Source organism: Peromyscus maniculatus, chromosome 1 (genome assembly GCF_049852395.1).
Source record: "Peromyscus maniculatus bairdii isolate BWxNUB_F1_BW_parent chromosome 1, HU_Pman_BW_mat_3.1, whole genome shotgun sequence".
NCBI classification, from domain to species: Eukaryota; Metazoa; Chordata; class Mammalia; order Rodentia; family Cricetidae; genus Peromyscus; species Peromyscus maniculatus.
This window is the reverse complement of record NC_134852.1, coordinates 78,471,589-78,491,805: the sequence shown is the minus strand read 5'-3', so window position 1 is coordinate 78,491,805 and position 20,217 is coordinate 78,471,589. Positions and strand designations below refer to the sequence as shown.

The window sequence follows — 20,217 nt, the reverse complement described above, 5'->3', positions numbered from 1 at the left end:
TGGCCTCAGCAGCTGCACTGAGTCACCTGGCTTTGCAGTCCTGGCCACTCTCCCCACCCAGGTGCCCCTGCTCAGCCTGGTGAAGCCAGCCAAACCTTCTCCCTGGTAAGGAGCATGAAGAACCCCGCCTCCACGTGCTGAGCCCTGGGAGGGATGCAGTGAGGAAGTGGGAGGATCTTAGCAACAGAAGCCAGGCTGACTTCTTTAGACAAGGAGTCTGGGTCTCTGACTTAAATACTACATCCACTGAATGAGTCTTACTTACACCAGCCAATCAGAGGGGCGGGAACTAGGGCAGAGCATGTGGCTGAGTGGTAGAGCGTTTGCTTAGCATGTGCAAAACCAATCAAATAAAATGAATCAAATTTAAAAACCTAAAAACAACAAAATAGGATCCAGCTAGAATGGTACTTCAGTGGTAGAAGAGATCCCAGGACCAGGGGTCAATCCCCAGCACTCTCCCTCCCGACAAAGGGAAAAGGGAAGGTGGGCTCTGGTGCCAGCCACAGTTCTTAGATGCCTGCAATGGACTCTTCTGACCAGCACTGGCCAGTGTTCCTGTAGGCCTCATAGTCCAATTCTCTCCACCACTCTCTCCCGAAGCCTTGAGAGACCACCAATGCTTCCAGAGACTGACTCCCAGCTGCCCCAGGGTCTGGACACCAGGCAGGTCATCAGCGCCTCCGTCAGCCCCACCCGGAGCAGGCTGGTGGGTAGCAGGGTCAAAAGGCTATGGAACCGTAAGAGCACAATGCTGGGGCTGCCAGGCGGGGCAGGTCCCCGAGCACCCCGTTTGTCAGCTGTAGGCTCTTAGATGTCAACCTGTAGAGTGGTGACAGGCAAGGCCTACTCCCGAGGGGGCTGGGAAGGCAGGGGTTCCGCACACAGTCTTTGCCCTCCCATGGGATCCAATGAACAAGGAACCCCACGGGTTATACGTTAGTACGTTTTGCTCCTGGCTGCAGCCATCTTTCACGTGATGTCAAGTTTTCTCCACTAGGTCCATACAGCCCGGGGCCTGGACTGTCCCACATGACTGTGGAATCCATGACCTTTAGTGTTTCTTCCCCCTGGTCCATGTGCCCTGCTGTTCAGGCAGGCAGAACACAAGCCAGCCTGGAGCCTTATTTCCCTGGTGTAGAGCCAGCCCATCCGATACTAAGAGAATTCCTTAGTGTTTTAGTGTTTACCCTGAAGCACTATGCCCACCCAAAAAGATGAGGTGGTTCTTTAAAGCACTCACTTTCTTGGGGACTGGAGAGATGATGGCCCCATTAAGAGTGTTGACTGCTCTTGCGGAGGACCCACCTCGTTATCAGCACCCACACCAGGCAGCTCACAACTGCCTAGAACTGCAGCTCCAGTGGGTCCTACACTACCTGAACCCCAAGGGCACCTGCCTTCACATGCACATTCCCACAGGGACACAGATGCCCCTAATTTAAAAATGTAAACCATCTTTTCCAAAGCACCCTAGTCACCAAAATGCAATAGCAGAAATGAACTCCACGTAGTCTTCCGCAGACCTAACTCAACTATGACGCACATCATGGAGGTCAGTGGGCCAGAGTGCACTGGTTACCACTCGTCTGTCCTGCCCTGGCCACACGTGTGCAGCAAGAGCCACGGCAACTTGCCCAGACCCAGCAGGAGGCAGAGGCCACTGCCACCTTCTCCAAAGCTGTTCCTCAGCTTTGAACTGTTAATATCCACATATGAAAAGAGGGAGTCGTGTTTCCTTCACAGAAGAAATATTTTATTCCACTTGAGAAAAATACAGAGATACAAGTTACCGCTGTAACTTGTCTAAAACTCAGTGACATACTGATACTATCGCATAGCACCTTGGTCTGCCCAGACAGACAGACAGAACACATCTCTGCGCCAAACTCACCCCCGCCCTCAGCAGGCAGGGTCACTGTGACAGTCATGTGACCCCATCCAACCCCCGGGGGCACGGACACTGCAGATCCCTTGTCATGTTCTACTGAGGAGCCTACACAGGACTGTGTGCAGGCAGTCACCATCAGTCCCTAACACTGGCGACAGAATTCAGGGGGGGAAAGACATTCGTTGTCTAGCGAAAACGATTTTCCCACAGGACTCTGGGCCCTGCCTGCTGAAGTCAATGGTAAAAACATTTAAAAGAAACTTCACAGCTACAATGGTCATGAGCATCCAGATAGAAATCACTTAACATAATCGATGTTTATTGTATTGAGATTCACCGGTTTATTTTTGGCCTCAAAGTACTTAATTCTGAAGATGACTTAAATTGGCTATCTACACCCTGGGCAGACTGTTTTTCAGACAACTGAACAACAGGCTCACGGAATATTCTGCTCCTCCGATCAGATTTCTAGGCCTGAGTGTCAAGTGGCGCCACCATCCCCAAGCTCACCACTGGAGCGACCTGCCTGCCTTCTGTTCACCCTGAAGCTGAGCTCCGGGCCACCTCAGCCCCTTCCCTGCTGTGACAAGGCCGGCTGACTTAGCCCTTTCTCCCACACCCCTGCAGCACATGGACGGCTACTGCCACCAGGGAGTGGCTGGGACCACCTCGGGCATCTCGCCCCTCTGGTGGCTGCCGCTTTTACAGCCTCTCACAGCCAGAGTCAGCTTGGTGGGCTTTGGATATGCCCCCCAAAGGCAAGCATCTTAAAGGCTTGTGCTCACCTTGGCACTGGGAAGATCTGGGGTCCAGTGGGAGAGGCAAGGTCACTGCAGGCATGACCTTGGAGGGGATACCAGGACCCAAGCCCCTTGTCACTCCCTCTCTTCCTGGTCATAGGAACAATTTGTCCCACCACACTCTCCTCCGTGATGTGTGTTCTTACCATAGGCGCCCCCAAATCAGGCCATGGGTCGAAATCTTGAGCCAAGATTATTTTGTCCAGTGAGAGAAAGCTGACTGACATTGCATCTGGTTTGAACACTGAGACACAGAATCTGGAAGTTTAAGGACAACACCCAAAAGGTAGAGTATGGAGGCAGCGGGAATACTCTGCTTCGGGCACAGATGGTCGGGGGTGGGGGTGGAGGCCTCTGTCCTTGGCAACACGCGTCGGACAGTGGGTTGGCCTCAGAGGTGCATGTGTTAGAACCTTAATGGCGGATGTAGTCTCTTCAAACTACTCGCCAATAACAGCTGCTCCCAAGATGCCCACTGGGAGAATCCCTGGAGCCATCACCACAGAGATGCTCCTACTGTGAATCTGAGCGGTGGCCCTGTGTCTGGCTTAAGCTATGTGTGAGACCATAAAGCTCCAACAGTGTGAGGGACCGTACTGCAGCGTAAGTCAAAGGATGGCAGTTGGGATTCTGAGCATTCTCACTTCTGAAGTAGCACCACCACCTCAATGGGGCCGAGTGAAGAGGCAGGCATGCCAGGCTGTCCCAACTGCAATGCGTCGCTCTAAAACTCAGTGACACACTGCATAGCACCTTGGTCTACCCAGACACAGGACGCGTCGCTGAGCCCACCCCCCAACCATTAGCAGGCTGGGACACTGGGACAGTCATCTGACCCCACCCAAGAGTGGGAGCGCCAACATCGCAGATCCCTTATCACGTTCTCCTTGGGCGCTCACCCAGAAGGGCTGTATAGCCAGCCCCGACACGTCTTCAAGAATCAGCCACCAGTTCCATGTAAACGTCTCTCTTGCTAGGACGATGACGTCTGGGATCCTGCATCCTTGGGTTAGGCCAGGCCATTCCTCTGTCCATACAATCCAGATTGGCGTGGTAACTTCTCTAACTGTCCATACATCCCAGGAAGCAAAGTGCAACATGCCTGGCAAACAGCCAGTGACAGCCACACACACCCAGAGCCAACTGCCAAAGCATTGCCCATTCTAGAATAAATGAGCTTAGGCCCCTGCCTGGGTGGTTGAGCTGACCTGGCTGCCTGACGCGGGGAGGGTGGGCACTGGGATTGCCAACCTGGGCGCTGGCGCTGGAACTGGGCTCAGTGTCATCGAGTCATTGGGGACAACAGTTGCATTCACGCTACTTGAGGCTTCCCCGGTGGCTTGGATTTTAAAGTAGACGAGATAAAACACTGGCAACACAATCCCAATGAGAAGCATGAGGAAGACAGCATTCCACCACTGAATCCCGCAGTCTGCGCCGTCGCCTGGTGGCTTCTGGGTGACGGGGAGCAGTGGCTGATCCGCGGCCTCCACGCAGCAGCTGTCGCTGTGGAAGACGTCAGACTGCACAGCCCGCTCGATGTTCTCATCGATTCCCTTAAAGAAATCCGTCAATTGGTCTCCCTGGGCGCTTGTCCCCGCGGCTTCTTCATCTTCAGACAGTTCTCCCAGGGTCACTCTGGTCTCAGAGGATGGGGCCCCCAGGGGGGTGAGTTCTTGGTGGGTCTCTGTGAGGATGCCATGATTTCTCACCGGAATCTTGATGGACTTCAAAGCATACAGGTCTTGTTCCCTGATGAAGTTGTTCACTTTCTTGATATCTGCAACCTAGGGAAGCCAGGCATTATAAACATACAAAGTTCCTCAAAACCAGTACCCGGCCCCAGCAGAAACCCTCAGCCTGCTGGGGTCCCACTGAAGAAGCCCATGAAGACTAGAAACTGCACCCACAACAGCTTTGTTTTGCCTGAGTAACTTGAGCTTTAGATTTTTTTGGTCTTTGGTTTTTAACCTCTTAATGAATAGCTTAGAAGTCAACGGTTCTACTTTGAACAATTTCAGGTCAGTTTGGGAAAGTGTTGTGAGCCCAACAGAAGCTTCAGGTGAAACAGGACCAACACTGCTGCCCTTTCTGTCAAGCTCGGAGGCAACAGTGCCCGCCTCTCACACCAGAGTCCAGCTGAGCAAGTGGCCAGACAAGATCCCTGAAGCCTGAGCTGGCCCTGGACACACTCAGGGACTCTACCACCTGATGGCTCCCTCGGTGCTTTCCTGGAAGTCGTGCAGGCACGGGAACTTAGTGACTCCAGGTCAGTTCACCTTGGGGAGGTCCTACCTCTCACTTGAAGCAGGTTAGGAAATCAGCAGTCAACCTAAGGAGTCCCAGAATGAGATTTTCCCATTCCCAACGACGGAAAGGGGAACGTGACTGGATTTTATTGAGTAACACAAAGCTTCTAACAGAAAAGGAGGGACAGGAAGCCAAATTTTAAACTCCCCCTCAAGCTGCTTTTGAAAAACTTATCTAGAATGTAAGCACAACCCACAGGGTTTATTATTCTGGCCCATAGTGTGGGATGACTTGATTCGGCAGCCACTTTTAGAGTCTCACTGAACTGACTCGCGGGATGCTTTTTATCTGAAACTTAGCAGCTTTCATTCTTTGCGCAGAAAGGAATAGCACATGTATCTGTTGCCAACTGAACTGGACCGGTTCGTGGGGGCACTAAAAATCCACTCTGGGTTTGTTTATAGACCATCATTCTGACAGGCCCACTCAGTCTACCCTTCAAGCCTTTGTTGGGAAGGCTCTGTTTTTCAGCCCATGGTCTGTAGCTTATGCCTACGGAAGCAGATGGTAAGACGCAAACACAAAGGCTGATGTAATACAAAGATGCCATGTGTCCCTGGAGACCAGCCTCTACTACTCCGGGAAAGACTCCCACACCCACACAATCTTTTTGCTCATTTGGGTCTTGTTAGATAAACAATAGACCATTTTTAGGAGGTCAAAATTCTTGTTTTTTAATGGTGTAGCTGAGGCAGCCTGGGTGAAAGCTGCTATCAGTCTATAGCACGGAGTTAGCAGCGGGGAACGAGCCGTATTGATGCAGGAGAAAAGAGCGATTCCAGAAATGCTTTCCTACTTACTTTGCCACTGTTAATCACTCTGAATGCTAAAAACATAATTAAAGAGAAAGATATGGTTATACAAACGCACAGGACAGAGGCTAGACCATACAGTTTCTAATAGAGAGAAGGCAAAACTCTATCAGTCGGAGCAGGAAAAGGTCGGAAGAATACAAGTTGTGAGAGAAGTAAGCATGCCAAGAACACTGGGCCAAACTCCACCTACCATCTCCAGCCCCTAAGATCTCAGATCCAATGTGCTCAAAAGACCACACAGTTTCATAGCGTCACTGGGAAAGTCGGGGCAAAGGAAAACACAACCTTAACTGAGGTTCCCAACTAACTGAGCAGTCGGCTTACTCGGGGACTGAGCCAGCTTACTTTGCAGCCATACTGGAGAGCCAGCTTGTTGAGGCTGTCCTCCTGGGCCAGCTCCCGCTGCAGCAGAACCACGCTGCCCGCTCCGGGCTGCTGAGGGTGTTGGATGCTGTTCTTCTGGCGCTCCTTGCCCCGGGGTCGTAACACCACATGATGTGACTCTTCCTCAGAGGAGTCCCCGGAGTCTCCACTGCCATTCTTGAACATGTAAACGTGGCTGTCTGGCGTCCTACAGACAACGGCTGGGCCTTGGAAGGTCTTGGCTAACACTTCCTTCTGCCTCATTTTCTTAACTGCAAACCAAACCTGGGGTTAATTCTACACAAATCCTATTCATTCCCCTCTGGCTTCCTAAAGAGAACTGTCTCATTAGTAATTTCCTAATATTGCGAATATTCAGCAAACACCCACAGGACGGATCGACAACATCCTCACACTAGCCCACGTGGGACTTAGGCAGAATAGAATCATGCTTTCCCTAACTGCTCACTATGTACAGAAACACAAAAGATCCCCCACCCTCCTTCCCCGTCCACAGCTGTGCCTCCCCGAGCCCACACACAGACGCCACTTGTGTCTCAGAGTACTGTTCTTAGCAACCAGATACTGAGAACTTCACATTCAGAATCTTTGTACAGAAACTTCGTGAGGCATTCCAAGGTGTCTTCTGGAAGGCCAAGGACACAGCTGAGGGCAACCATGGGTCGCAAAGTCTCTTATTTTGACCCTAGCTGACTTTGACCCGAGAGGCGAGCAATGGAAAAACGCCTGTCAAAGTTCAAGCTGCCCTTTTCTCGAGGTCACTCTGCATTCATTACACCCCCATGCGCCCTTTATTGTCACCTAGAGCCAAACGCCAGAGCCACAACTAACCTCCTTCCCCTTCCAAATGGCTCGAATAGGACGCTAGGCATTCCTGGCGGTGCCTTCCGAGAGGCCCTTTAGAGGGGACAGCCAGCCTCAGTGCATCTCCCTCCAGTCTCGGATTTCAGAGCCCCTGACACCCGGGGCAGCCGGAAGAGACCTCCGTTTCCCTTCAGTGACAGGGTGGGGTGTCCCTAAGCAGGAGATAAAACAAATTTGAGGCGGCCCCACCCCTGGGCCTACACGGGCCGGGCCCCAACTTTCCATGGAACACACATCCTGCCACCCCCACAAGCCGGCACCAGCCCTCCCGGGACACAGCGACGGCCACCAGCCCTGGAGTAGCAGCCCACCCGCGTGCCCACGGTGACAAGCGACCCCCGCAAGCCCGGGTGCCGCAAGTCAACTCCGCAGCCCCTGCTCCAGGTCGGGGTACCTCGCTCCCAGACTCCGCCGCCGCCGCGCCCGCCGATTGGCTGCGATAAGCAGCTCTTCCGGGGGCGGGGACTGAGAGTCAACCAATGAGTTCCGAGGAGGGAGAGCCCTGGCCGAGCCGGAAGGTGCTGAGAGGTCAGAGCGCTCGGAGGGGCGGGCCCTGATGGGCGGGGCTCCAGGGTGGGGCTCCAGCACCCGGTCCAGGACCTTCGCCCTTCAGCCCGCTGGCCCCGGCCGTGCCCAGTTTCCACTTCTGAGGCTGGCCTGGAACCCGGCCTCTTCTGTGGTGGCCACGGCTTTCTGCTGAGCCTCCGTCTTCTTCGCGGCAAGAGAGACCTTTGACTCGTGTGTGTCCTGATCCGTAGCCAGGAGCGTCCCCATCACGGCATCCTGACCCTTGGGTCCTCGACTCCCTATCCTTTGATGGGTCGGATGGTTGCCAGCCCCCGCCTGGAGATAAATGTCCAGGGATGTGAAATATTGCCGTGACAACACAGACCAGATTTAGATAAACAAGAATATATACCACCTGTGGCTAACCAGAGAGCCCCTGCTATTCAGAAAAGAAAGGAAAAGCAGGTGATAATCTGTGGCAATGGTTGCAACAAACACAGCCAAGGGCTAAAATCCTGGAGTCAGACTCATCCAATAAATAAAGAAGACACTAAGTGACCTGGACCTGCAGTGCACCAAAGATGTCTGGCTGGCAACTGGGTCAAGGTGTTAAATCTCTCTGGGAATCAACACAAAAACAAGAGCCCAGAAATCCCTCCTATGGCTTAGAATAAAACTAAAAGTCTTATTCTAAATGTCTACGACCAGGAGAGCACTGGGTCATGGCCCTCTCTGCCAGCCACAGGGCCCTTCTCTCTGGCTTTAAATGTCTGGTGTTTGAGGTTAGGCTTGCTAATATGCCTAACAGTTCCTTTAGACACACACTCATGTTCCCCACCGAGGTATTTGTGATGTGTGACAGCTTCCCCGGCTTGGATGAGGCTGCCTGAGAAATTTGAGGGGTATGACCCACCCATTAAAGTGTGCCGGGGGCCCTGCCACAAGAACAGGTCCAATGCTCTGATCCTAAGACAGCGGAGACCAAGCCCACAAGCAGAGATGTCCACTCGGTCCTCCAATGCTTGTCAAACATGTTGTCTCCTCCCAGGTCTGGCCTTGTCCTGGGAAGGAGGACACAGGTGGCAGGGCTAACTATTTAGCTCTCAGGATATGGCTCCAAACTCCAGGGCTGATCGGAGAACTGCAGTGGAATTCCATAAGCATTGTCCTTTCATTTTGTAAAGAGAAATGGAAGAGACAGGGCAGCTAACAGTAGTCACAAAGCCATGCCAGGAGAGAAGCAGAGTCTAAAGCCAGTTGGACACTCACCAACTGTGACCTTGACCCTAAGCTTCCTGAGCCTTGGTCCCCTTCTTCTACTGTATTGTCCCCGATGCCTGGGATGGCCACCCAGTCCTGCCTGGAACAATCCCAGAATATGCCTGTTATCACAGCACAGTTATTAGGAAAGCCTCTTCTCTTAGTGTCCAGACATGCCCTGCACTTCATGCATGTTTGCTCGTGGTCTGTGTACACGACACACACTCCTCACGAAGCCCCAGCAGTCATGGCTAGTTCTTCATGGCTCGGATGGCTGTCGGTGACCAAGTCAACCCTGACCAATCAGCCAAGGTGGTCAGGGGTGGCGAGAATGATCCATCGTCTCGAATTGGTTTCTTCTGTGATGTGTTCTCTAGCGACTCAGGACAATCCAGTGGCTGCTGGAACACAGCCTTCTTCCCGTAAAGGGGAGAGCATGAAAGGCTCTGGTTTCCACTTGTGGACAAGTCGTGTTAGAAACGAAGCCTTTGGAAGAAGCACGGCCGTGCGTAGCAGAGCTGACTGCACCAAGACGATGTTCGTGGGAGGGAGGGTATGATCAGCATGAAAGGAAGAGGTTGTGTTTTCTACATAAAACATCATTGGAAAGTTAAAGAAGGGGAAGAGGAGATGCTCAGTCGGTAAAGCACTTGCCACACAAGGTCCCGAGTTTGAATCCTCCCAAGCCCATGTGTGGGTCTGAATTTCCACTGCTCCAGTGGCGGGGTGGGAAGTGGACAGAAGAGATTCCCTGGAAGCCTTGGGGCCAGCTAGCCTGGAGTACTCAGTGGTGAACATGAAAAGATCCTGTCTCAAACATGTGGGAATGCATACAGGCCTCTGAGGTGGTCCTTCAACTGCCATACATGTGCATGACACACATGCCCATACTCAACACACAGGAACATGCATGCACACGAGAGAGAGAGAGAGAGAGAGAGAGAGAGAGAGAGAGAGAGAAATTTAAAATGGAGAAAATTCAAACAAATTATCATGAATTGTATAGAAATGTTTGCCATCTTTGATGTGTTCATATCTTTAAAATATAAAAAAGCATTCTCATCTAAGCAAGAAAAGACACTCCATAGAAAAATTGCCAATTATATAAATAACTCATTAAGAGATACAGGAAAACAATCCCCATTATCCTTACAGTCAAATACAAGTAAACTCAAGTGACGTCAAGATATTCTTTCTAGGTAACTGATGTGGGAAAGGCACCACATTGTCATGTGTGTTCTGCAGAATATGCTTGGGAAAGTGGACAAAGAAATAAGTGTAATGGGAGCACACTGTGTCCTGTGAGAGTCTGACTCCATGGGAGCACTGGTGTGACTCCATGGGAGCACTTGTGAGATCAGGAAGCAGTCACTTTCACACTGTGTCCCACTGGAGTCTGATTCTGAGCTCCCATGCTGGGATTGACCAGTGAAGTGATCAGGACTTGTTAAAAGATTCCGCTACCAGAACGTTCCTGACAGTGAGGAACGGGGCAAGAGAATCAGTTAGCTCTTTCATGGAGTGGGATCAAGCAGATTCATTTACTCTTGAAACACAGTTATTGACATGGAAAGGCTATTGTGATTAGGAAGAACTGTCTTCACCAATCTCCCAAAAGTCATATAAAGAGAAAAATTCCCACGGCACCACCCTACACACACCCAGGGGTAGCAGACACAGGCAAGTGACGGTCTTCTTTAAGTGACTTCAGCCTGAGTTGTGTTCATTTGCCTTCTTCATCTTGCCTGCTACGAGCATCCATCACAGAGCCTCGCATCACATGCTCTCCAGTCGAGGAGTCCCACTCTGAAAGCGCTCTCACCTGTGTCTACAGGAAGCGTGCTCACACTTGAGTTTTCTCATCCGTAAACCGGGGTCTGAAATAACCCCCGCTACTGTGAAGATGAAACGTTGCTAGGATGATCCCTGGTGAGTGTTCGGCAGGCTCTGTTCATACAGTAAGCAGGAAATGCTGGCTGGCTACAATATCCTCAAGAGGACATAATTAGAAGCACAGAGTTCATTTTCATTAAAGAAATTCCTATTCAGGCTTGCCGTGGACTGAACGAAGGTATCCCCTTCCATTGCTGTTGAAATCCCGCCCTCCGGGGTGAGCTTTTAGAAGGCCGAGCCTTAGGAAGGGGAATGGGATCAGTGTCCTTGTGAAGTGGATGGACGGCTTCCTTGCCCTATTTCTACCACAAGAACACAAAGAGAAGGCAGCAGTCTGCAACCCAGAAGAGACACCCCAGCGCACCCCCCATCCCCGAACCACACCACTGCCACCACCCTGACTCAGGACTTTCTGCTCCTGGAGCTGTGGGAAATGAGTCTGAGGCACTTTGTCAAAGCCGCTGAACCTGACCGAGACTGGGCCCTAACATGAACATCCGGAGGGCCCAGCCTCGCATCGGGACAGGTTCATCAAGTGAAGTTTAATTCCCCTTGTCTGTGTATCCGTTTATATCACACTCAATTGTCCCCAGGGCTGAGGGTGGGCGGTTCCTGGAGACAGGAACCTGTTGAACAGAGTAAGCGTGTGCTAAGTAGATGTCAGCTGGGACCACTGCCCTTCAGACCCAAGGAACTTCCTTGGGGAGCACGGTGCCTTCTAGAATGGACTATTTTAGAGGTTTCCTGTGGACCGTCACAGGTTACTTCAGGCCACTCGCCCTTGCCTGTTTCAAGTCAGGGCTTCTTAGAGGTCCTCACCTTAGGGTTCAGCTCAATTTCCTCAGAATCACATCCACATTCCTTCTGTATGCTATGGGTAGGCATTGAAAGATTTTAGAGGTGGGGCTTGACACCCCCACTTTGTTCCTGTGAGGAGTAAGACCTCATCCCCAAGGTCTCCCCTCAATCATTTTTCCTATTCTTCAACTTTCTCTGGTAATCCTTTGAACTGAGCTCCAACATTTGGGAGTTATATCCAGGGTTTAGAAGGCCTAATTCAATGTTTGTTCCTCAAGATGGGGCATCTGACATCCTCACCATCACTCATCACTGTGATGATATATTGTGTACCCCAATAAAGCTTACCTGGGGATCAGAGGACAGAACCAGCCACTAAGTTAGACATAGAGGTCGGGCAGTAGTAGCACACACCTTTAATCCTATCACTTGGGAGGCAGAGATCTGACTGAATCTCTATTAGTTCAAGGCCACACTGGGCTGTATGAGAAGAGAAAGAGAACCAGGCAGTGGTGACACAGGCCTTTAATCCCAGGAAGTAATATGGCAGGACACAGAAAGGTATATAAGGCATGAGGAAACAGGAACTCGCTCTCTTGAGGTTGAGGATTTTGTGGAGTTAAGCTAGTGGCTGGCTGTTCTGCTTCTCTGATCTTTCAGCTTTCACCTCAATATCTGGCTCTGGGTTTTTTTTTTTATAAGACCTTTTAAGATTTGTGTTACACATCACTCAGATCCATTGGCAAGTCTAAGCAAGGTTTCAATTTTCACATCTCATCAAGATATCAATGCTTCTTTGCTGATGCTGCAAAGACCTGGGCTCTTGAGAAGTTGGACACACTAATTCCTTGGGTCAGTATTTACCCAAGAAATGAAGACCAGAACAGGAAGAGACATGGGTGTGTGACTCACAATTGCCCAAATCAATCCCTGAATAGCAAAGTTGATGATGGCACTTCTACAGTAAAAACCTCTCAGGGATGAAAAGTAACCCATGATGTATGGGTCCTCTGAGCAAATCTCAAAAGCATGATGTCAAGGGAAAGAAACCAGATGCCTTAAACGACAGTGTTTGCAAAATAATAGGAACAGAAATTAGGGTTATTAGAGATGGAGGCAAAGGTGCAGTGAGGGAATGGGATTTATTTATAAAGTGGTTCACAGAACTTTCTGGGAAAACAGCAATGTTCTAATTTCAATTGCAGCAAATTACTTTTCAGTAAGCTTGAGTTAAGAGGGGTGTGAAGCTCCTCAAAAATTCAAGCATAGACTTAGATGACCCAGCCCACTTCTGGGTACATAACACAAAGTATGGTCTGTATACCAAAAAAGCACATGGCAGCATTCTCATAGTAGCCAAAAGTTGGGACCATTCCAGGCACCTACAAACAGGTGCATGGCTACAGCAAACGTGATAGAAGGCATACATGGAATATTACTTAGCCTTGAAATGGAAGGAGCTTCTGACACACACTGCAACATGGAGGTCTCCTGAAGACATTCTGTTGAGTGAAGCCAATTAAAAAGGTAAAAAAAAAAAAAAACAAAAAAAAAAAACAAACCTATGACCCATTTACATGGGGTCTCATCTCTGAATATATGAACTCAGAGACAGAAAGGTGTGCATTAGTGTTGTTGGTTGTTTTGCTCTTTGGGGGGCTTGCCACCCAGCTCCCAAATAAATCACACACTGAGACTTATTCTTACTTATAAATACCTGGCCTTTAGCTTGGCTTGTTTCTAGCCAGCTTTTCTTATCTTAAATTATCTTGTTTATCTTTTGCCTCTGGGCTTTTTCCTTTTCTTTTTTTTTTTTTTTTTTTTTTTTTTTTTTTTTTTTTTTTTGGTTTTTTCGAGACAGGGTTTCTCTGTGTAGCTTTGCGCCTTTCCTGGAGCTCACTTGGTAGCCCAGGCTGGCCTCGAACTCACAAAGATCCGCCTGGCTCTGCCTCCCGAGTGCTGGGATTAAAGGCGCCACCACGCCCGGCTCCTTTTCTTATTTCTGTATCTCTTACTTGTATTCTTACTCTGTGGCTGGCTGTGTGGCTGATCCCTAGCATCCTCCTCTCCTTGTTCTCTTGCTCTTTCTTCTTTTCTCCTAGATTTCTCCTTCTATTTATTCTCTCTGCCTGCCAGCCCCACCTATCCTTTCTCCTGCCTTGCTATTGGCCGTTCAGCTCTTTATTAGACCATCAGGTGTTTTAGACAGGTAAAGTAACACAGCTTCACAGAGTTAAACAAATGCCGCATAAAAGAACATCTTTGCATCATTAGACAAATGTTCCACCAAATTAACAAATGTAACATACCTTAAAATAATATTCTACAGCCCGTTAGTGCTCTGGGCCTCTAGGGTACAGGTGTTTGATATTATAGCAGTAAGATGTGGGGCCTTTAAGAGCTGATGAATGGGGTTAAAGCACACACTTCTTCAGACTGCTGCCTTTTCTACTTTGGGGAAGACATGGCTTTTCTCGCCCTACCCCCACCTCCACCCAGGATGGCTCAGCAACACACACCATCTTTGAAGCAGAGAAACCCTCTCCAAGCAGATGACAGAGCCTTCTGGCAGCTTGATATCAGATTCCTCCTCAGCCTCCAGAATGGTAAGGAAACAGATTTCTGCCCTTTGTAAATTACCTACCTTATCTCAGTGGTCTGTAATAACAGCACAAATGGGCCAGGTAGTGGGAGGGAGGAGAGGAGAGAATGGAGTGATTCCTGCTCCCAAGCTTGTTTCAAACTCACCATAGAACTGAAGATGACCATGAACTCCTGACCCTCCCGCTTCAACCAATTGTGTAATAGGATTACAGGTATGAGCCATCAAGCATGGTTTTATGGGTGCTGGGGATCAAACCCAGGGCCTCAGGCATGCTAGGCTAGCACCCTCTCCACTGAACCATATTCTCAAAAGGACTCCATGTGCTCTATTTGAGTGGTGGGTTTGCTGGCCGCTCATGTGAAATATGAGTGTTGTGGAGGCAGCATCCCACCAGGAAATCCTCACCCTGGCAAGGCAGCTATTCACCACAGGGGTCTGATGAACCTTTGGAAGTGGACGGCTCAGAGTGAGGTACAGACTAACTACAAACATCACCCTAGACTTTTGTTAATTGATGCTTTAATTTAGCGTGTGTGTGTGTGCGCGCGCGCGCGCACGTGTGGAGGTCAGAGGACAGCCTGCTTGAGTGTGTTCTCTCCTTCCACCATGTAGGTCCTGGGAATCCAACTCCAGCCATTGTGTCTTACACTGGCTGAGCCATCCTCCTGGGGCCCACACTGGGTTTTAAATGCTCAGAATAGAGAAAGAGGCTGAAGTGCCTTTGGTATAACTTAGATGTTATGCTGTCAAAATTAATTCCACCAGTTTGTTTTAGTCTTTCTTACTCTGACTACTAGAAAATATAAACACATCTTGGGGCATATTCTGTGGGATAGCCCTGCTCTGGGGCCTCCCTGCTGGAGCTGAACTCCAGTGTCTGGGACTTCCCTGGCTGGAGGCCTCCTCTCTCAAGGGCCTTGTTTAACAGGCAGAGATACATTGAAGTCAGGAGGGAGTCAGGCCAGGCAGCTGATAACTTGGCAGAGACTAGGACAGAGAAGGGAGCTGAGGGTGCTGTCCAAAAGACCCCAGTGCCTTGCCACCCTGCCTTTCCTAGCTCTGGCTCTCTGTCCTCTGCCCATCTCCTCCCCCTGGCAGTAGGATCGGGTACAGCAAGAAAGTGGGCAGAGTTCAGAGCCTTCAAGTTAGCTGAAGATCAGGGGCTGTTCTACCAGGAAGGTGAGAGTTGGAGCTATATTGGCGGTGTTTCTGGGGCCAGAGTGGGAGTGGGTCACCCAGACTAAGGGGCAGGTGGAAGCAATATGCAGCCAGGGACTGGGGAGTGACAGAAACAGAGGTCACACAGGTTGTTCCTGCACCCCACCAAATCCATTCAGGGTATCCGATCGATTGCTGCTTGCAGAGCCTGTTTGGGGGAAGTTCTGGGTTATCAAAAGCGGGCCAGCCTACTGGGCTGTAGATGGTAAGGTCCTAGTGTTTCCCAGGCTGTGGGACCTTTCACTTATACATAGGAGCAAGTTTCCCAAGGGCCTGTGCCAACTGTTCCTACCCTAAAACAGATGTCAAGCCCAGGTATCTTGTGTACACACAGAACATTCTCAATGTTAGAGTGCTCAGAACTTGGATGGGGCCTAACAAGCCAGGGATGGCCACTTGTCCTCAACAGGCCTTTAGAAACATGCTGGAAAGAAGAGAGAGGGGATTTACAATTCATCATGATGGGATGAGGAACAGGGGGCTCCAGGGATCCCAAGTCCATCTTCAGGGTTCCGACATGAGACTTAGGTTTACACAGAAGGCAAGAAGTATGCACAGCCAAGGAGCCCAGGTCGAGGTGTGGTCCTGCTCACAGTGACTCATAATTGTCTCAGCCCTTTGCTCCCGGGCTGTCCTTCCAGTTGTCAGAACAATGTGAAATCCCTTCTGGGAGACAAGCTCTCTGACTGTGACCGAGGTCCCAGCCTTTCCTGTTTCCCATCGTGAGACTCTGGGAAATTCCAGTTCCTTGGGGTTCATTGTCTCAACGGCCTGATAGTGGAAAGGAGGGGCATGATGTGTTTGTGGCTCCCTGCCCCATGGCTACAGCACCAGACCTGATTAAATATAATGGACTGGAGTGTATATTGGACTAACAAGTGACCGCAGAGCAGATGGTCTCTTCAAGGATGGAGGACACCCAAACCCCATCACTGAGGATCTGCTCTGTCCTGGACCCTCACTCAGAGCCTCACAAGATGTCACAGGCTCTTGGAAAGTTAAGTCTCAGTGGCAGTCAGGGTTTATCTATGAACAGCCACAACAAAGGAATTGGGGTCACAGAAGTGGAGAAGACAAAGGAGACACCAGGACAACCCAGAGATAAATATGGCTGGGACCCCCGTTGTGTCTGGGAGGCGGGGGAAGGGCAGTGTTATGGGCATCGAGGGTCATGCGGAAGACTGGTTAGTGAGAATTAGAGTTTAGAGGAGATCCAAATGCTGTGGCACCAACTCAGTGCTATGGGGAGGAAGGGACACACTCAGTCTCAGCCCCTACTGGTTTCTGTAAACTCAAATGTCAGCATCACCCATTGGCAGGGCCCTCAGGAAGCCAGCTAACCAGGTTTGGGAATCACATTGGCTCGTGTCAGGTTGGCCCCACTGCAGGACAGAGTCACAAGGGGCACACGGTCTAGAGCCAGCACCATCTAAACTGTCCCAGTACCCTTGAGAGGTGCCATTCTTAGAGAAGGAACAGCCTGCCTTTTCGGGAACTGATTCCTGCTCAGCCCAGACACGTGTGGGAATCCTAACTCTTAGCCCCTGTCTTAGCTAGGGTTTCTGTTGCTGGGATGAAACACCATGACCAAGAGCATGTTGGGAAGGAAAGGGTTTCTTTGACTTACACTTCCACATTATAGCCCATCACTGAAGGAAGTCAGGACAGGAACTCAAACAGGGCAGGAACCTGGAGGCAGGGGCTGATGCAGAGGCCATGGAGGGGTGCTGCTTCCCGGCTTTGCTCCCCCTGACCTACTCAGCCTGTTTTCTTATAGAACCCAGGACCATCAGCCCAGGGGTGGCACAATTTGAAATAGGCTAGGCCCTCCCCCATTGCCTGTAGCCCCATCTTACGGAGGCATTTTCTCAGCTGAGGCTCCCTCCTCACAGATGACTATCTGTGCCAAGGTGACAGAAAACGGGCCAGCACAGCACCAGAGGATGGGATTGTACTGGGACGTGTAGATACATTTGAAGAGCTTTAAAGCTGTGCTTAAGTAAAGACAAGGCCTCAATCCAGTCTGACTGGTGTCCTTGGGAGATCATGACATACACAGGGCACCCTGGCCACACAGGAAGGGCCACAGGAGGCCACTTGGGAGGGTGTGATCTGCCCAGGGAGAAAGGATCCTGCTGACACTTTGATCTCTGCCTCCAGCCGCCAGAACCCAGATACTACATTCCTGATGGCCAAGTCATGGCCATGGTCTTTTGCTATGGTGGCCCTGCAGACCAAGGCATTAGCCAGGCTCTGTTGCTTCCACTATATGCACCCTTGGCAGGACGACACACGTGACGAGGAGGGGCCACCTGTGCTTCCATACCACACACGCACGCACACACACACACACACACACACACACACACACACACACACACACACACACACACACACACCACTAGTCACAAACACTGAAAACAAAGGGCAGTAGTGCAGACTTTGGACTTTCTCACACATCCAGTTAACAAGGCCTCTGATTTGCCTATTTCTGAAGAGTGGCCTCCTGGGACAGGGTCCAGGGATTTCATTCATCACTTGAGCAGTACTGGAGAAGCCTGGGTTTACATCAGGACTGTAGCTTTCTCTGAATTTGAGAGCCATGGCTGCAGTCTCCGGGAACAGCAGAGCGACAGCTCTTGCATTGTGAGCCCCACCATCTAGACTCACTTTTTTAGACTTTCATCCAGATCCATTTTTGAGCAGGACTGTGTGCTGTGATTAATCCTGGGGGCAGGAAGGAGATCCCATTCTATACCGGGCCAGGTGAATCGTCTCAAGGAAGACAGAGATGTGAGCAGTGGAGACTCACAGGGCCACAGCACTGGGGGACAATGGTGTTTAGTCCTAATGGTGGAATGTGGGAGGAGTCTTATGAGTGAAACTTCACTAGAGTTCTTCAGGGAAACATTGGGGACCGTGATTGATGTCTTGTAGGTGACCTTTAGAGATATTGAGTCGACATGGTTTTTCTTTGCTTTACGTATGACAAGTTCAGTGGCAGAAGTAGAAACTCCATTGTCTGTTGGAATTCATAGAGAGGGAAAAACACTCCCCTCCATCTCGCCCTTTGCAATGCTTACAATTAAGAGGAGACTCCTAATATATTCAATATGTGAACACTTTAAAATGAGAGATAACGGAATATGTATTAATTTTTTTTTTAATCACTGTGACATAAAACACCTAAGAAACAAAGAACGATTTTTGTTGTGCTCCCGGCTGCCTGGGCCTCAGGTCCTGGGCTCTGCTGCCTTTGGCCTGTGTGCGGTGAGGCAGAGCACTCTGGTGGCAATGGATGATGTAACAAAGTGGCTCAGCTCATGGTGGACAGGAAGCACAGAGGCAGGAAGTGGCTTGAGACAGGCAGTAATCTTCTGGAGCGTGCTCCAGTGGGCTACTTCCTCCAACTCGCCCCCACTTGTCATTACCACCTTCTGGTGACGCCACCTGACAGTCACAGATACTGTGAGTCTGTCAGTAGCAAAGAAGAGATCCAGCCTAGCACTTCCACCCGAGGCCTGAGATGCTCCAGGCCCCTCAGCCAGCCCCACTCAGGTGGAGCCAGGACCTTGACTCTGCTGCATAAATAGAGTTCCAGGATGAATGACAGGAGGCTAGCAAGTTTATTTAGCATTTAGGCACGGGACACATGGGAAAAGGACAGCTCACATTCCCAGCACACAGTCCCACTTTTAGCTGTTTACAAAGGCTACGAGTTATGTGTTTACACAATCCTGTGGCTTCTAAGTTAACATTCCTTGACAGATGTAGTTTATGAGTTTTAAATATTGAGCAAAAATTAAAATTTAAGCAAAATACATTAAGTGGTTTACTTAATGTTCTTCAGAGAATTTCTGATTGTGAATGAAATAATGTGGTTTATGGAGTGTACTGTTATATTGAGGGGTAAGAGGAGATAACTAACATTTGGCCGAAGTAAGTATAGTTTATTGTTGTGTTTTGTTTTGGTACACACATACGTGCATGAGTCTGTGCATGCACGTGTGTATTCTGTATATGCAGGCACAATAATATATACAGGTGTACTTGCATGTAGAGGCAGGAAGAGGACACAGAGTGTTTTTCTTATCACTATCCACCTTATTCCCTTGAGATAGCATCTCTCCCTGAACTAGAAGCTCACCGTTTCGGCAGCTTCCAGGATCCGCCTATCTCTTTCCCACAATGCTGGGATTACACAAAGCCATGCCTGGATTTTATGTGAATGGTGGGGCTCTGAACTCAGGTCCTTGTGCCTGAGCAGCGACCTCCCCTGCCCACCGAGTCACCTCCCCAGCACCCATCTCATTTTCAAGTCTTACTTTAGACTTTGACCTTTAATTAGCCTGTGTTCCTACTTCATGAGTTTAGTTTCTCTCTCTCTCTCTCTCTCTCTCTCTCTCTCTCTCTCTCTCTCTCTCTCTCTCTCTCTCTCATTCTCCCCCTCTCCCCCTCTCTCCCTTTCTTTCCCTCCCCATTTTCAAATTATTTTTCTCTGTATGTCCTAATAACTCACATTCATATAAAAGATTTTCTAGGTGTCTGCTAGTTGGTAACTACCTGCTCATGTTTATGGATAGCAAACTAAAGGCTTCTTGGATGCCTGAAGCCTGGGATGGCCTGGATACATTCAGTTTTACCACCTCTTGGCACTGACCTTCTGAACTGCGTTGTCTTTGTGGGGATGGTGTTCTGTCAACGTAGGGTGCTTAAGAACATCTATAAGTATAACAGTGAACCCAAAAATTCTCTGCTGTTGCCTCCAGGCATTCCTTCCTAAATGTTTCATAAGGGCACAAAAGTCACCCCAGCTAAGGACCACTGTTGGGCATGGATGCGGTATATTGTCCTGGATTCAGTTCCCAGAAC

General features: G+C 49.9%; 1 protein-coding gene across 3 annotated transcripts; it reads right to left on the bottom strand.

Annotated features, from left to right (window-relative positions):
* Positions 1 to 1,734: 1,734 nt before the first annotated feature.
* Lysmd4 (LysM domain containing 4) lies at positions 1,735 to 7,541 on the bottom strand. Of its 3 annotated transcripts, XM_076544619.1 has the most exons (5): positions 7,459 to 7,541; positions 7,032 to 7,216; positions 6,162 to 6,451; positions 5,802 to 5,827; positions 1,735 to 4,478 (listed from the first exon to the last, which is right to left on the bottom strand). In XM_076544619.1, the coding sequence occupies exons 3-4, from the start codon at positions 6,441 to 6,443 to the stop codon at positions 5,816 to 5,818; spliced, it is 294 nt and encodes a 97-aa protein (XP_076400734.1). In that variant the 5' UTR covers positions 6,444 to 6,451; positions 7,032 to 7,216; positions 7,459 to 7,541; the 3' UTR covers positions 1,735 to 4,478; positions 5,802 to 5,815. The 3 variants fall into 3 exon arrangements, with proteins under 3 accessions (XP_076400734.1, XP_042133706.1, XP_042133703.1); XM_042277772.2 differs by lacking the exon at positions 5,802 to 5,827; XM_042277769.2 differs by lacking the exon at positions 5,802 to 5,827 and having other exon boundaries at positions 7,376 to 7,469.
* Between the last annotated feature and the right edge of the window lie 12,676 nt (positions 7,542 to 20,217).